Consider the following 18,114-nt stretch of genomic DNA (forward strand, 5'->3'; position numbering starts at 1 on the left):
AAGCAATAGATATAGTGTGTCGTTTGGCTTAATTTTCCTATCAAATTTTATTTTGAGATAATTGGTCATTGTACTATGATCAGTGAGATTTAAGATTTGATGCTCAACAGCTCAAAAACTCGTGCAATGACTTTCAGCTTGATCACCTTTGAATATAGAGACTAACCTCTGTAGGCTTCTGTCTCAGTAGTACAGTTCAATGCCCTGTTAATTTTAGGCAACACACTTACTTTATCCCTGCAGCCAAAGATAGAAAAGGGCTTGAGGTGGTGGGGGTAAGATAAAGTTTGTTAAGTGTTAACAAACAGTTCTTATATACTCGATCTAGTTAAGATGTTATTTGCATAAAAGAATATGTATTGTGGTAGTTGATACAGTATTCTTCTTAAATTAGACGAGAAAAGTACATTAAATAAGGAATAATTATTCCTAGAATATTACCTTAATGAAAGTGCTTGTGGACATAAGGTAACACAACCCAATTATTTGTTTTGATGTTTTATATTGGTATAAGCAACTCCGTAAGAGGCAGACTCACATTCCACTATCTGAATATTAACACCTTTAATCCAGGAAACTGAAAGATAAGAAAGTGAATGAAGTCTTGAACCTTATCAACATAAATTTCAGCAAAAGAGAACCACTTTTCTCGTGGGAATGAGACAAACAAAGACTACTAGTCAACTAGTGTGCACGCAAGTTATGGGGGATGGTGGTTGGAACTTGGAAGTAGTGGAACAGTTTGCTCTTTTAGTGGGAAGGAAATTGACCCGTTAAACACCTAAATAATCGGAAAACACTAGCGTTGAAACCCATCTTCTTTCTCACGTATTGGTGGGAGGTTAACACTGTGGCAAAGACCCTCACTGCCTCAGCCCAACTAACTATGATTACACGATGAGCAAAACAATAAAGAAAAACGCATTTACATTGAAGGAAAAGCAATTGGGAAAGGAAAGGACTGGGAAATGACAAGCAGATGGAACATACTTGTTGTGGGGCTTTTAATTCCAGGCCAGTGGAACCTGGGAAAGGGAGGGTGGGTTAACATCGTTGTCAGTGTAACTTCAACGTCCTCTTTTATGGGTGTTGCTTTGCCTGTGTCTGATTTGCAGGAATTTATATATCGCCAACTGTAATCGTTCCACTGGTTTTCTGGGCTGGGACCATGGACCATGCCAATTTATGAGCATTGACATAATTTGACATAATGCTGCTTTAACAATGTAATGAGGTTGTTCAAGCCAATTTAGTAGTTGTTTAAGTAGTGACATCATTATTTTCTTGCCAATAACGGGCACACAATCTTATCAAGTTGGGTTATCATAATTATGTGCTTTTAGCTTTATTTGTGTTAACTTTAGAGTCTGTACAATTGGTATGGCTACTGTTGGTACTTAAGCCATCGTTATTATAGTTGATTTAGTTACTAACAAATTGTTGTGTGAATTGGCCTGCCTCTTCAACTAAGGAAACCTAAGTTGGGTAGTGAAGGTCCACTTGGCTGAGATCCTGCCCATCAAGGAGTCCGACATAGCCAGGCTTGAGGTCCAGAGGCTACAAGCAAGGTGGCTCATAGAGCCCAAATGTAGCTTCTCCTCTTTGCTAATGCAGGCCCATTTGAAAAGTAGGAATTGGTGCCTGGTGTGGTGGCCGCAAAAAAATCTGCCTCCAGCGACATCTGCCAGGAGATTTTAAATGCGAACAAAAAGTTGGGTACTGAAGTGAAAGCTCAATACACGATCAACTAGGATCAAAACCTAACCACTCTCCTCTTATATAAAATTCATTTTATTCCCATCAAATCCATGTCTGATACGGACTACGCATTGTAGCTCAGGGCGAAACAAGAAAAACAGCTAAACAAATGGCAGATGGAACCAAAGACAGTGATTACAATGATGGGTGAGTCAAATCTAATGCGGTGTCACCTCTGATGATCACATGAAATGAATCTGTCACAAACGATTATGAATAATATCTTACGTGATATTCCCAGTGTAGTAGTCTGCCAGCATTTTGCAATAATGGCTCTGCATGGTGTAGAAATTGTGATAGAAGTACTGGTGGGAGATAACAACTATAATATATATATATATATATATATATAAGTTTAATCTCAGCTTATTAGTTCAAGCCTTCAAAGTTTTGATGGTTTGTTAAGATGGTATTAACTAATCTATCAGAGCTTGCTTAAGTACTTTAACAATTTAAAAATTTTAATCTTTTGAGTCTTGACATCTTTTTCCACATGACAAGTATCAGAATACTACTGTGTTTGATTGTGAAAGGAACCCCAGTTTCATTGAATATTCGCCTTGCGGAATCTGTCAAGCATACATTACATCCGTTTTATCTATTTCCTTGGCCAATTTCGTATTAGTAAGCATAAGAAACATTGACTTCTGAATTATTCTTCGGTCTTCAACGGAAATGTCAGGCTCATGAAAATGGAGACCCACCCGCCCCTTTCTGGGTTCAACTTACATATTCTTCAAGGGGCCACTTGTTCCAAGATATATATATATATATACATAGCGTATATTTTGGCCTAAAAGACCAGGAAGCGAAGCATATCCTTCCTTTGTTGCTGAAGAAGACGGATTCGGATTGTTTAAACTTAACCGGTCTCCTTATCAAATTTGTTAACTTAATTAGAAAGTTAAATCTCAACAATCTATGTTTGAACTTTGAATTACGGAAATTGCCAAGAATTAGATCTGGGTTTACTGCCAGCTGTCCATATTTTTTACTAATTTCTTATGCCAGCTTAAAAAGTTTGAACGAGCTCACATAGGAAGTTGCTAAGAACTTAAGAGAGTCCTGTCGTGTTTTACTTAGCTGTCAATATGGGCTTTTCCTATTTTTAATTTTGATTTTTGACAAGTAAGTAGGTCCTGAAACATACAAATCAAACTATAAGCACAAGTAGAGTTTGAAGCTTGAATCTTGAATTTTGGGAACCCAAGAAATTTCTTGGAGGGAGAGACGTACGACAGGGCGATCGGCCCACAGCTTAACAGCGCCAGACTGATATTAGCTATAACATATGGAACTTTTGTCCTTTCTTTTTACACGACAAAATTAAACAACGTTTCCGTCACACAAGCCACAAGCACATGACAATGAAACCTTATACTCTGATTGTTTCCTTACGATTTCTCCAACAATGGAACAACAATAGGAATAAATAATATCGTACTAATGCCTCTGAAAGTACAATACATAATTTATCAGTAGGTACAGACAGAAACATGGAACCCTCTTCTTAGATCAATCAAAATACGAAGATGTATATGCACAGTACATGCATTTAATATGTAACTCTGCTTAATATTCTTTTTCATTCATTCAATTTTTTTTTGTGTTTACCAATTAGTAACAGCTAGCTGAATTCTAATCTATCAAGGAAGATGATGCGTGATAAAGAATTAATGAAACAAACGAGAATCAACAAAAAAGAAAAAAACCACCATTAATGAACCCTGCTGGTCAGCATCTCTCTCATAGTCCGAGAGTGCATCAAACCAGCAGCTTCCTCCATCCTCTTACTGCTTCTTGGATGAAGCAATTTTGACAAGAACCCATTTTTCTTCTTCTTATCATCACCTTCTTTCCTTCTCATTCTCGAAGCAAAAGCTACTGATCTGCTCTTAGTGAGTATATTTTTGCCGCTAAACAATAACAAAGTCAAGGAAGTACCCTTTCCTTCTGTAGTAAAACGATAACGATGCATGGGAGAGGAACAAGAACTAGCTGAAGATGAAGAATAGTAAGATGACAAAGAAGAAGAAGAAGAAGAGGAAGCTGTAGTAGTAATACTACGTGAGCTAGTATGAGCTGATAATTGAGATAGTTTCTCTCCCAAACAAAGTGAACAAACCCCTGGCGACTGCCTGTGCTTTGGGTGTCTTCTGCATCCTTCATTCGGCTTCGATCGTCCACCTGCAACATTCTTTGATCTGCTTAAGTTTGCCATTAGATTTTTACTTATCATCTTGCGGCAGTCTTGGTCCTGGCTGCGCCTTTAGGCTTTTGAGTACATAAACAAAACCAAAGTATATATAAAGCTAAGAGTGGGTGCGTTTCCAAGAGAGTTCATGGGAGGTTTCCTTGCTGATTTCTTTCAATTTCGCTTTTGACTGTATCTGTTTTTATGGTGTTGGAAAAGTTGGATATGGAATAAATGAACGGCATTGATTGAGAGAAAGTTGGATGGGGTCCACTAGATTGTTGAGTCGGTGGTTGAGATGATTTCTATAGAATCGGTGAAGTGTGGAATGGGACAAGCTTTCTGTGAGGGCGGCGTAGAAAATCGAGGAAGTCTTCATGATAACAAAAAGTAGTTTAAAAATAACATTTAAAAATAAGAGGTTTTTAAAAATATTTTTTTATAATTTTAACTAATTTTATTTAAATTAGATAAAATTATCTTTAATAATATTACATAATTTATATAATTATATATCATATTTAAAAAATATAATTATTACACATAATGTATAAAAGCATATTTCACTCTATAATTAAAAAAAGTTATTACATGTTATGTGAAAAAAATATTACTATTACATGTCATGTACAAAAACATGTTATACGTCATTATTAAAAAATGTTTACACATCATGTTAAAAAAAATATTATTATTATACATCATGTTAAAAAAATATTATTATTACATATCATGTTGAAAAGTTATTATTGTTACACGTTATATTCAAAAAAAATCATGTTACATTTTAATGCTTAAAATGATGTTGTTACTAACCAAAACTTCAAATTCTCTTAATCCTTTTCATTTTTTTTTGATAGTTTGACATCGATTAAAGTATTTCTAAAATATTTTCATAAATCAAAACACATATTTTTTTATCTAAAACACCTATTGCAACTAAAACTTAAAAAAAAAATTCATTTGAAACTTTAAGTTTATAAATTTCAAATTTTTGAGTTTATTCGTGTTTAATTCTTGAATTAATCTAATTAAAAATTATATCAAATATTTGTGATCATTTTTATCATATTAATTTCATTCAAAATATCTAAAAATCAAATTCTTCAAATAACCACTCACCTCAAACATATCAAAATTATCGTTTGGTGTCTTGAATGACAGGAGAGAGAAATTAACAACATAGTAGACGAATGTTGAAAAGAAAAATCGATAAAATTAAAAAAAACTAAATGGTGAAAGAAAATTGAAAACACAGATAGAGAGAAATTATGATGAATAACTTAATTCATTTGTAATAGTTTTAATAGTACTTTTGTTAAGTCATAATTAAATATGATTAAAAATAATTAAATTTATTTGGATAATTATTTTTAAAATATTTTTATTAAAAATTTATTTTTCACAATTTCTTTTAATATAATAATATTTAGCCATTACAAAAATGAAATGTTAAAAATTGTAAAATATAAATTAAGTAAATGCCCAATCAGCCTTTTCCACGTTAACATGCCAAGATAAAATTTTTCAAATACTTTGCCAAAAGAAACCATGGAAGTATGGAGCCGGCTTTACTGTTTTGTCTCTCTGTATTTTCAGTGCCATGTCTTGAGCCCCCAAAGAAATATTCTTATCGCCATTTAACCAACCCCCAACAATTTATTTACTACTAATTGTTTTTATCCAAAAAGTTATTTATTCACTATTTATTTCTAAATTTGGTGGATTAATATTTGGGGTAACAAAAGCCTAAAAAGAGTTTGACCGTTTATGGTATTTTTTTAAATTTAAATTTGAATTTTATTCTGTGAATAGAATTGTTACTATAGAACGACAATTAAGGAAAATAATAATCAAATAAGTGAGTACAATGAGTGCAAATTAAGTCTTTTTAGTCTAAACACATGGGTTGACTTAATTTTTGTTGTTTTTTGTTGGTAGAGGAGGTCCCTCAAAATTTGATTCCAGCATCCTCGCATAAGGGTATATTGGCATGTTAAGAGCATGCTTAATGAAAGAGAAATTGACTAATGAAACGTCTAACACATGTTTAATTGGTGGTTAATAAAGAGTTGGAACTCGTAATCCACATGCATGATCAGTTCTTTCTTCATCAATTTCACATTTTAACTTTTGCAACACACACAGACTATGCCCAAATGGAATGATCTTATCCTTTCACCCTTCTTTTTTTTGCCTTGCAGCTTGGGAAGAGGATGGCTTTTCTTTCCCGACTTTATACTAGAATCCTTTAATTTCACCTCATTTCCAAGTGGAACTGTGGGCGAAAAAGAAGCTTTTGTTTAGTGTAATCAAAGCAAATTAAGCAACTGGGAAAAGGAGCTGGTCGAACACGTCAAAAGCAAAATCCTCTGAGTTGGGAGGAAACAAACAAGGCTGGTCTACTGAGTCATCTGGGACAAAGATTTTATTAAAACGCGGGAGCCTGGTAGGATGTGGTACTTGGAAGCAGGGAGGGGGAATCCTTTTAGCCTTTTAAAGGCCCAGTACATCTGTAATGTCGCAATAAAGGCTTTACACACTCATCTCTACCTAAATTTATATCTCCTTCAAAATTTCCTGCTCTACCATGGCCAACCTGTTGAGTTTGACTCTGGGAATGACAACTAGAAAACGCTACGTATGTCGACCGTGTGTACTAAAGACTTCGTATGTCGGCCTTGTGTATATTTGGTAACATATTAAAACTCCAAAAGAACACGATAAGGACACTGATAAGCTTGACTTCATTCGTATTAAACTAATTGAGCTTGACACCGCTTGCTGATTGCTGAACGTTACAGTTATTGGATAGACACCATAAACTAGAGAGTTTGATGAGAGGATACTTCCGATTTAGTTTTGCAACAAATTCAAAAGCAAAATTGATGAATCCAAGGAAAGGAATTTCAAGTTTACACCCGTCATCCCAATAAAAAGGGATTGAAAATTTTGAGACAGATGAGTTCATATGCTTAAGACAATATCATCTCATTGTGCTATTGATGGGTTTCAGCAAAAACATGTTATATGTTCATCTAAATGATGCTCTCCAATTGAAATTTCATACATTTATCTTAATCAACCATATCTCAATATTACAGGTAATTGTTAATAGTTTAGTAACTAGCACAAGAATAGAGAACTGCCAAGGACCCCAGCTAGTCATATGATACCATAAGAACATGTTCCAACTTGTTCAACATAACTGCAGTCTGCAGTTAGATGAGAAAGAAAAAATCAAACAATTCTTCTCACTCAATCTGATTATTTAGCTAATTCAGAAGCCTCTGTGGTTTTGACTTCTCTCAGGCACTGGGATACATAAGGTTTAAGCTGCAAGAAGAACAAGGACAGCCTAGATCAGCACAAGATGCAGACACTTCATCGGCAAAGACAAAGTAGACAGCTCAGACTGTTTGGGAAACAAAATAGCCATTAACAACTGTTTAGGGACATCAAGCCACAGGTGCAAAGTGTGTGATGAATGCAATTCTCCTTTTGGGCCAATCCACTAAATGAATCAAGTGTAGAGATCACCAAAACATGCCAACTCTCAGCTAAAATTAAAAAGAAAGGTCAGTGATATAAGAAAAACATGCTTAATCAAGATGAGGCCTCAGTATTGGACAAAATACACCCCTCTTTCAGGCACAATTAACGTGATAAGTGGGCTTCCCAATACCAAGATCACAAATCCAAAATAATCAGGACACCAACCCAGAAAAGTGCAATTCTTTGATATATGCATGATTTGGTTTGGCAAATCCAGAATTAATTTTTTAGAAGTGAAACCTAACTTACAATTCAATCAGCAGTTTAAGACCATTTTAGTAGAAAGCAAGAGAAGAAATGGCTATGGGTGGGTGGCAGAGAGCATAATGGTTCAGTTATCTGGGCTGATTCAGTTCCACAAAGACAAGAGACCTAGTTCCAGCACAGTCAACCACAAGGCCTCTATACTATCTGCGAGCCCCCCCATGTACAAGATGAAGCCTTAAAAAATCAAATTTCTAGGGTCACGACACTTCCATGCTATTTACTAAAGCATCTGAAAGCATAACCTTTTTCTGAAATTGCCCTAGGAACTCTGGAAAGGGGAGACTAATAAGTTCCCGGACAACCAGTGATTTGCGCCTCATTAGAATAATCAATCCACAAATAGAAAAATGGAAATTTTAAAAAATGAAAGTAAGGAGTAAAATTACCTTGAAGTCAGTCAAATCAGGAACCACATAGTTGGGTAACTTCTCCTGCATCAGAACATATCCACCTGCAGCATATTTTTCAGTTACACATCAAACAAAAAGCATATACATACAGTTCAAGCATTTAAAATTACAATGTTTCATGCAAAAGTCCAAAATAATTGGATTATAATTCAAACTATGTATGGTAATATGGAACTTGTATTTGTAATTTTTTTTTTTTGAATGGCTAGTATTTGTAATTTTTCATGACATGACTCTACTATTAATAACAAAACTCGCAATTTTAGGCATACAAAATACCAAATTTTTTAACTTGTAATCATAACCTGAAAGCCTAATAACTTGATCTTCTTTAAAAATTCAAAGCTAGCAATGCATATCTCATTGGACTATTAAAAGAACTTTAGGCCGCATATATAGACATGACTACATTCATGTCCACTAGATGATCAACTATAACTCAAGAACATAAAAAGCAGATGCAGAGCGACTATAATGATAATATGCAGCATTGAGTCCTGTGACATTTCGATAATATACATTGAAAATTCTATATGATAATTCACAAAAGTATAGCCAACCACCGTGATTGATTCAAAATCATCAAGAAGATAAAAATCAAGTATTTTTCAGAGTTCATAGTTTTAACATACTGAACCTCAATAAAATGAACAGAGATAATAACCATTCACTCAATTAACCAACACCAAAATTAAATCAATCAAAGATTCCAACAATAAGTCAATTAAAAATACTCAATTCTTATGCTTATCAAAACTAACAATAATCACTATCCCTCAAAACCAACCCAAAATAATAAAGAGCATTAAAATTTGAGGAGAAGTGTATGGAACCTTTGCGAGTGTGGAAACCCGTAGACTTGCAATTCTTTCCCTTGTAGTAATCTCTTGGGGCCCGTTTCGACGAGAGAATGTCGAGCGATGAGGTACGCTTCCTTCGAAACGCCCTTCCTATCCCTAATATCAGGCCCAGCGGCATTTTCCCCTCGTTTTAAGCAAATTTTTAAACCCTGAAAAACCAGAAATAAGCCATCATTATTGGATTAAACAAATTGATCACCCCTTATTGTCAGAACTAGAAAGAAACTCACTGGTTCGAGGGCTTAGCAGATCGGAGAAGCAGAACTGAGCAGGGAGGGGTTTTAGGGGCTTTCCTGACCTTTTTTCTTCATGAGAACGACGATGATCCACTAGGCCCAGGAAAATTTGGGCCTCAATTTGTTCGGCTGAAAGAAAGATTGTAATATTAGCCCAAACTTCTGGACACGTTAAATTAATTTGGTGAGATTCTATTTTCATACTATTCCATCTTTATTTTTTATGTCCCAACGATCAAAACTACTACTTTCTTTATTAAATTTTGTTTAAGCATTCGGTACTTTATTTTTATATTCTAAGAAAATTAATTCATTAACTTTTGGATATTGAAATTAAATAAATAGCATAAAAAATTTAAAATTTTAACCGTAATACTTACAAAAGTTTTCAAATTATTCAAAAAAATTTAAATAAGTTTTTATTCTTTTATTATATTCAATTAAGTTCTTATGTTTTAATTTTATGTTTAATAAGTCATTATAATTAATGTTTGACTAATTATTCTAATCAAAATATCACTTGTTATTTTATGTCTTATGGTGTTAAGGTAATATATTGATATATCATAATAAATGATCATGTGATATAATAACGTAATAATGTGACATTTTTACCTTTCACATCAACTTGATATAAATATAAAATGATAAATAATATTTTTAATTAATATTAATTAATGAACTATTAATTATAAGAATTCATTTGATTAAAAATAAAAATACTAGAATTTGATTGAGCATAATAAAAGGATAAAGGTGTATTTAAATTTTTTAAAATAATTTTAAAATTTTTTAAATTATTATTTAAAACTTTAATAGAGAGACATTAGAATTTGATTTATATTCAAAATATAAACTAAAAGGGTAAAATATACTAACTCTCTAAATTTTATCCATAATTCCACATAAGTCAATTAATTTTCAAAATTTACAATTTACTCCAAATATGTAAATAACATTAATAAATAAATATGAAATGTTTAAAATACCATTATCCTTTTTCTAATGTTTTTTACTATTTTATTTTCTCTCAGACTGATTGGCTATACTCTTTTACACTGATTGACCACCTTGCAACCAGATCAAGTTGTGGAATGCTAGATTCGGTGAGAAGTTCCCAGAGGAAGAGGAAGAGGAATTTGACGATGCTCTCTTAGGAGAAAGTGCATCTCGACCCAAGATTTGGTCGAATTTAACACTCTTTGGCTAGATCTAGTCTCGAGGTGGTCGACCGGCGAGAGGTAAAGTAAAAAGATTTTTTTTTGAATAAGAGAAAGAAAATTTTAAAATAAAAAATTATAATTTATATAATTGATAATTTTAAAAATAAATAAAAAATAAAATTATTAAAAAAAATTATCATATCATCAAATTAATAAAAATATTAATAATTATTAGTAATTAAAATTATATATCTAATGAATGATAATCTATCTATCTTAAATACTAATAAACTTGCATAAAATTATAATTAAAATAAAAATTAGTGTATTTATCCAAGCTAAAAACATGCGACAGAATGGGCATCTTCTATACAATAAAGAAAATAGTAGTAGCACGTCGGAAATGTCAACTATGCTAGAGCCTAGTCTATCCATCAGGAGCTTTAATAAAATTACCTTTTGCTCAAATGATTTGGCAATCAACCCACCTAGAGCCTTAAAGTCACATCATTTAATTATTAAAATAATACCACGTTTTTAATAATCAGTTAACGTTAGACGGGCAAAAAAAATCTATATCTATATAAAATTCTACTACACTAGAAATTTAAAAAAGTGATGGGACACAATTATAATGAATCATTGATTGCTTGATTGAGGGAACCAACTGTAGACAAACATGCCAAATTAAATGTGTGACCAAATTTAACAACACCATACGTTAGGCAGCAAGTTTTGATTTTTCTAGTAAGCATTAATATTCAATCATAGGTTAAAAAGAATATAATATTTAATTTATTTAGTAAGCACGGTCTTTCAAGTTAACGTAATTTGTACATAATCAATAAATTGTTAAATTATACATACTATCGAGTGAGAAATTATTATCGATATACATAAGAAAAAGAAAATACTAACATTTAACTTTATTGAATTTGTAGATTCATGCTTCATGGTTTGGGGAGAAAAGGATAAACATAGTTTTATATATATAAAAGTTAATTAGATCAGTTATGAAACAAGGGTAGCTTTGGGACAATGATGAGCTAGCATTTTAACATTGTCAGAATCTTTTCTGTTGTTCTAGTGTCAAATCCTTTCAGCTCCGGTCCATATCTCAGAGCAGGAGCAAGCAACAACAAGACAACAAAACATAATCTTTCTCAACCAGATAGCAATGGCAGATGATCTGATTCAAAACCAAAGAACAGACAACAGTTCTTTTGAAAGTTTGATGGTCATTGTTTACCGATCTAGACTCAAATAACTCACTAGGCAGAAAAGATTTTCAGTTGTGGGGATGCCCAAACCCTTCAATAAAAGAATTAAGCTAAAGACATTGCATACGGAGAATGGATAGCATTTGTTTGCTCGTATCTTCTTCTTTTGATTCTCTTGCATACACACAGATGGTTGTTTAGTCCCTTTCCTATTGCTTAAGTTGCTTGACCTTTTGCTTCATTGTTCCAATTTAACAAAGATAATATGTCAGATGACAAATTGTCAATTTAGTGACATCAAATTCAAACCCTATCAATCAAACCTTCTGTATGTTATTTTTATGAGTATAATATTTTGGTTTATACTGATTTCATATTGAAAGTAGGGTGAAAATACCGTCATAGTACTCCGACCAGAGGATAGTGTGCCATCAACAAATACTGTAAATGTTAAGAATGGAGTGAGAACAAAGCTACAACCTTTAGGCTTATCAGGAATTGAGTGCGAATCATGGTAAGATTGGGTTTTGGGAGTGGGGCTGTTGAGGCATGGAGGCTTGGCTTCCCTTCCTCATGCCGGGGTTTGCATTGCCTATGATGCAGAGGAAATTGGAGGGTGAAAGATTTGGCGGGTTCTAGGGATTGCCAGAAAGAAACGTCATGTAAAAGCTATTGCTAGATTCCATAGGGCATTAACAGTCAAACATAGATGACATATGGGTCCCATCTCTGACATGAGAGAGACTTGTAGGAGCAAAGAGTCGCAGCAGCTTTTTGGTCTGTCTCTTTCCCACCCAAACTAGAAAAGTGGAAAGCGACCGGCGTTATCTCCTCCTCCACATGCTATAGGCTCAAGGCTAAGCATTCAGTGCTCCGGGAAACTGTTTAGCCTTTTAGTAGGTTTATCATCAATTGCAATCAGAGTTGATGACTGTTTTTACAAGGACTTAAGCAGGTTTGCGTTTATGATCCAGGCCTTCATGTTTTGGTATGTTATGGTTGAAACCTGAGAGAATTCCCACCCCCACTCCCCTTCTTTTGAAGGGAATTTGGGTGGTGTGACTGTGTGTGGGTTTCAAACTTCAAGGCATAGACAAGTCCCTTTTGTTTTCAAGGAGTCGTACCAAAGAAGAGAAAGAGCTCTCTCTTGTTATGCTCTTGCCATTCAATTTTGTTAGCTATAGGTCAGGCTCTACTTTTTACCAACCACATGGGGTGCTGATGGGCGCCAATCAGAAACGGGAAAAAGAAAAGTGAAAGGAAATGGCAACAAGACTGGACCAAAAGAGGTTCTCCTTTGTCTATACCAATGGGGTGTTTTGGTTTAGCCTCTCTTAAATGGAAAACAGCTTTGGCCAGTCATATTTTCAATGCCAGCTTATTAAAAACTGTTGTAAGCTTCCCAACTTGGAAGAAGGGATGTCGTTTTTTGTTTCAACTTGCAAGCGCTCCTGGTTTTGCAGTCAAACCAGCGGGTGTTCCCAAAAAGAAAAGAAAGGAATTGTGGCAGGAGGGATGTGTCCACTATTCAATTTGGACGGCCAGCCTTGTGCTGCTGCTATTCGAATTTTGGAACAGGAATTCCCTGGATTAAACTGCCATGCTAAGGCATATGCAATCGAGAAAAGACCTCTCTCACTTCCTTGATGTGAAATCCTCCACTTACACTCAAGTAAAGTAACTACTTGGAATAATAATTTCTACAACATGAAGTAATTGGCAGCTTATTCTTATTGTAAAGGCTTCATCTTGAGATATCATTTTACAACTTTTTTTTTTTGTTTATACTACTATAAAGTTTACAGCAGACTTTTGCTGATGATCATTGTTGAAGCATATACTAACCTTTTTTAGGAAAGAACAATAGAAGAACAAAACTTAAGTCCTAATTACAAAACTTCTGAAGGCTATTTTATTCAGGGTTTTGGAGACTTCATTCGTTTTTTACTGCCCCGTGAAGTACCATTGAAGAGTCGGAGCTTGATCAACTGAGAAGAAATTGCAAAATTCCTCTGCAGTAAGCATACATTGCTCTTCCACTTTCACTAACTGGGGGTGATACATGTTACCCAGAATCACTCTTGAGTCAAATGGTTGAAACCAGCTTTTATGATTTGATGAATCTGAAGATGAAGAAGATCCATTAAATGGAAAAGAAGAAGAAGAAGCTGGTGATATCAATAACTGAGCATTGACATTGCTTTCTTCTTTGACAATTCTATCGGAATCATCATTATTGCCACATAAATCATGGTCTTTGGCGTGTTGTGGAAAATTTGGAGAATCTTCTTTAACAGAGTTGCTGCTTTCTGAATTCTCTTCTTTGAGCTTAGCTTTCAGCTCTTTTAACTGCAATTAAGCATTCAAAATCATGTTAAACTCCAACAATTTTAACTTCTAATTACTGCAATCAAAATTGGGAATAATAAACTATACCTTTAGAGTTAAAGCTTCTTTTTCTTTTTCAAGATTGTTGTAGTCAAGCTTGAGAGAATCGTAACTGGCTTTAAGGATAGCATAGTCTTTCTCCAACTGCTTAGTCTTCCAACGGGCACGGCGATTTTGGAACCAAATAGCTACTTGCCTTGGCTGCAGGCCTAATTCCTCTGCTAATTTCACCTTTCTCTCTGGCTCTAGCTTGTTTTCCACCTCAAAATTCTTCTCCAGGGCCTTAACCTGATCAATGGATAATCGCCTTTTCTTCTCTGTAGCTTGGCCAGCTTCTTCTATACTGTCTTCCTCATCTAAACTATCTAACATTGCCTGGAATTCCCTGCTGTAAACTTGCTTGTTCTTTGAATTCTTCTCCTCTAGAAAATCAAGCAAATTTAACTCATTAACATGGGCTACAAAAATATATATTGCAGAACTTTCATTAATAAACTATTTGGTTGCTGGGAAATCAAGACATATTGACAAATAGGAAAAGATGTACTAAAAAGCGTCCAGGGGGTCTAAGTAAAAGAAGAAAGAGGTGTAGAGTAATAATTGAATTTCTTGTACCTTTAGGTGGGCAGATGGAAATCAAGGCATCCAGGGAGCCTGACGAACTGAGGCGCTTCATAATTTAACCAAAAGCAAGAACCTAAGCTGATCTTTTTTCAAGGCACTGTTTCTGTTGCTGAAGGAGAGAGGGTGCAAACTTTCAAGCAGGTTGCTGTTTTGCTCCCTTAGTTTGATAGGCCATAATTGCAAAGAACACTGCTACTGTGCCACAGAAAAGATAACAAGAATGGAAAAATGTTTTGTACAAAGAGAGACAGAGGGTTCCTTCTTTTAATGCTCCTCAGCCTTGAGTACTTGGAAGAAAGAATTGTGAAGCAAGGTCAAATGGCCTGGAAAGAAATTTAGAGAATTATTTCTGCTCTATAGGAAACAAGTTTCAAGATAAAAAGAAAAATTCTTTCTTAATCAGTTTGTAATCAAAGATAACTATTAGAGACAAAGAGAAGACCTCTGAAAGGAACCTGCTTCACTGGGAGCTGTTATATAAAGGCTTTAATCCTTTAAACTGATGTGAGCCCTGAAGTGATTTTAAAATTTGACATCTAGTTGAAAATTTCCATTTCTCTTTTTAAATATGTCAACTTCACTTGTTCTTTTGGGTCCATTTATCTATTGGCTGTAAACTTATTTGATGAACAATTATGATAAGATGATAATAGCTAATGAATTCTAATGGTGTGCTATCACAAACCATTGTGGTATAAGTATAATTTTACTTTTTGCCTTGTTAACTTTGATCTAAACAAAAGAAAATAACTAAATTCAGTGATTTGGTCTGATTATTTGATTTGAATCTCAACAAAACCGTTTGGTTTCAGCTTCATCTTCATGTTTTTGAAACCAAGCTAAAACATATATACATACAAATGTACTAACAATAAGTATAGTACAAATGATCCAAGAGAATTTTGATCCAACATGGTGCCTCTCAGAGTGAATATCAGCCAATCAAACTAGAAGCTTAAGCTTTCCTTGTCTTTAGAATTGAGGAGCTTATCATTGTGAAGCAAGCAATATATATAAGGTTGTTGATTTGCCTCATCCAACATGGAAAATGGGTCAAATCATTTGGCGGATTAGTCATTTTTATGATCCTTCTGGAGAAAACCCAGAAGAATTCACTGTAAAATGCATTAAACTTGTGGCTATTTGGTTGGAAGAAAATTAGTTTGGTGTAAAACTGCCATGCCCCAAATTTGGAGGCAACATCTTCTTCTATCCTTTCTATTTTGGTTAATAATCTAATCGGTTGCAACTTGCACTTGTCCCGTGATTCAGGTCAGGCATTGTACTGGAGTATTGGGACTCTTCAACAACCAAAACTTGGCCTCACAATGCTTATCATTTAAACATCTTTCTCTGTACCAAAAAGCAGTATGGGTGGAAGGTTTAATATATAAGTTGAGTCAAAGATTTCAGAATTTATCAGAAACATTCTGCTCTTAGAAAACGAAATACTGGAATAATTCCATATAGGAAAATATCAAAGGTTTTGCATTGCTTTTGTTTGAGGCATGTGATATATATATAATCTTATAAACATCAACTAGAAGGATGCACCAATGGTGATAGGATCAATGGAAACACATCTACTTCAATCGAAAACCTACTTTATTCATTAGTAATAATTTGGCTGACTTCTGATCTGAATTTAGCCATGAAAGAATGCTGAAGAGATTGGAGTCCTTAAGTGGGCTCTGTCCCCACCAATGATGTCCATTTCCCATTGAATAGTTCTTGAGTTTTCCTCGCTTTCGTACGGATGCTGCACTAATTTGCATGATTCTTTTCTTTGAAGGAGTCCTAGTCTCCTGACATTCGTGGCTCTTCAGAGAATGCGGCATCATTGCTTGCTTGTTGTGACTGTTTGCTCCTTCCTACACTGTTTCCCAAACATGTTTTTTCAATAAGATTAATTCATGATGCCTACGTCTCACGATTGTTGCCTTTCTTGATTTGAGAAAAGTACGCTTCTTTATAGAAGACATACTTTAATTGGGGAGGTCAGGATTTTTTTCCATCACCTTGTAAGAAAGAAGCTTTCTATTTGGGAACAGTCGTATTGTACCAGGACTTTTCATTTTTCAACAATTGCTTCATCCTGTTAAATCCTCTGATACTGTTTTACAACATTCTATAATTTGAAGGGACTGCGTTTTCCTTGTTAATTGATCTATATCTGTTTAATTATGAGTTGATTTCAACATAAAAAGTCTGGGAAATTGGAGTTGATGCCATCCAGAGTTCCCATCTTGGAGATTGAAACTTGGGTTGCTAATTAAGCAGTCAGGGCTAATTAACATAACATTCCATTAAAGGTTTCATAAAGCAGAACAATCCCATACCACCAATGCATCCAGGCTCCCTAGTCTTTATCTCTGCAACACTGATTTCATCCAATAACACCATACCAAACTCCCCCACAAAGAAAAAAGACGCATTGTCAGTTGACTTGACGTGATCAAATTCAGTTCAAAAAGGCAAATTAGGTTTTGGACAAGAAGGGAACAAAAGAAACTACGACTAATGAACTGTTATTGAAACTATTCAAAGAAGAGCAAAAGAAAATGATAATGGCAATGCAATTCACTTTTAGCACCGACTTCTCATTGCTAGTACATAACAGCTAATTGAGAAGTCGACATCTGTCAACACTCTAAAACAGGTCGGTAGTCAAGCCCACAAATGCCGCTCACCACTAGTACTACCACTCTACAATGCTTAAAGCTGAACAAAATTTAGTTAAAGGCGGGAAGTGGCGAAGATATTTCTGAGGATCTGATTGATTCTGGGTATCCAATTATTAGCCAAAAAGAAACTATGGGTTAAGGAGCTTTCTTTGGGTACACATCACTTTATTTTAGCTTCCAGGGGATCATGGAAATGCCAAGATCTTAGCAGTTGGAGTCCGAATCTCAATTGAAGACCACTCTACATCAATTCAATAAATATGTTCACATGGCATTTGTAGGAACTTGTTTATCAGTATGTATTTTTGAAAGGAGCTTGTTGAGCTAAGGTTTGGATGTCTCAAAAGTGATGGCTAACAAACATCCTTGCATGTAACATCCATGGTTTCTAATTCTAGATGGAAAGTGATGCATGTTTTGTTGTTTTTAGGCTTGTGGGTTTGGAAAGTCAAAAAATATGAAAGAAATTGCTTCAAAGACATGCTGCAAGTGCCACTTTCCTTTAGGCTTATTTGGCCTTACACCAATTATGCTATGCAACAAATTTAATCCAATAATCTTAAGGTATAATGAAACTTTTGCTTGACTGTACTTCACACTAATGCACTAAAAACCTTCTTGATGAGAGGTTTTTATGTACAAGCTTTTCTGTCGTCAAAGATGTATAAGAGATTTGATCCGTTTCAAAAATTCGAAAAGATTGATATCTTAATTAATTAATTAATTAATTACCTTTTGTTGTGTGTTGGAAACTA

At 34.4% G+C, this 18,114-nt stretch overlaps 3 protein-coding genes across 3 annotated transcripts; all 3 read right to left on the reverse strand.

Annotated features, from left to right (window-relative positions):
- Positions 1-3,181: 3,181 nt before the first annotated feature.
- Positions 3,182-4,048, reverse strand: LOC110417091 (protein SALT UP-REGULATED GENE C-like). The gene has a single exon (XM_021429290.1). The coding sequence runs from the start codon at positions 3,995-3,997 to the stop codon at positions 3,476-3,478; it is 522 nt and encodes a 173-aa protein (XP_021284965.1). The 5' UTR covers positions 3,998-4,048; the 3' UTR covers positions 3,182-3,475.
- A 2,953-nt stretch (positions 4,049-7,001) lies between these two features.
- On the reverse strand, positions 7,002-9,390 carry LOC110416997 (Mitochondrial ribosomal protein L27). Its single transcript, XM_021429154.2, has 4 exons — positions 9,275-9,390; positions 9,018-9,193; positions 8,161-8,225; positions 7,002-7,288 (listed from the first exon to the last, which is right to left on the reverse strand). Exons 2-4 carry the CDS (start codon positions 9,160-9,162, stop codon positions 7,220-7,222), a joined length of 279 nt encoding a protein of 92 aa, XP_021284829.1. The 5' UTR covers positions 9,163-9,193; positions 9,275-9,390; the 3' UTR covers positions 7,002-7,219.
- Positions 9,391-13,267: 3,877 nt separating this feature from the next.
- On the reverse strand, positions 13,268-15,263 carry LOC110416624 (homeobox-leucine zipper protein ATHB-16-like). Its single transcript, XM_021428651.2, has 4 exons — positions 15,118-15,263; positions 14,667-14,998; positions 14,100-14,473; positions 13,268-14,012 (listed from the first exon to the last, which is right to left on the reverse strand). The coding sequence occupies exons 2-4, from the start codon at positions 14,725-14,727 to the stop codon at positions 13,608-13,610; spliced, it is 840 nt and encodes a 279-aa protein (XP_021284326.1). The 5' UTR covers positions 14,728-14,998; positions 15,118-15,263; the 3' UTR covers positions 13,268-13,607.
- Positions 15,264-18,114: the final 2,851 nt, after the last annotated feature.

This window comes from Theobroma umbraticum, unplaced genomic scaffold (genome assembly GCF_002168275.2).
Source record: "Theobroma umbraticum cultivar Fairchild unplaced genomic scaffold, ASM216827v3 scaffold_51.0, whole genome shotgun sequence".
NCBI lineage: Eukaryota > Viridiplantae > Streptophyta > Magnoliopsida > Malvales > Malvaceae > Theobroma > Theobroma umbraticum.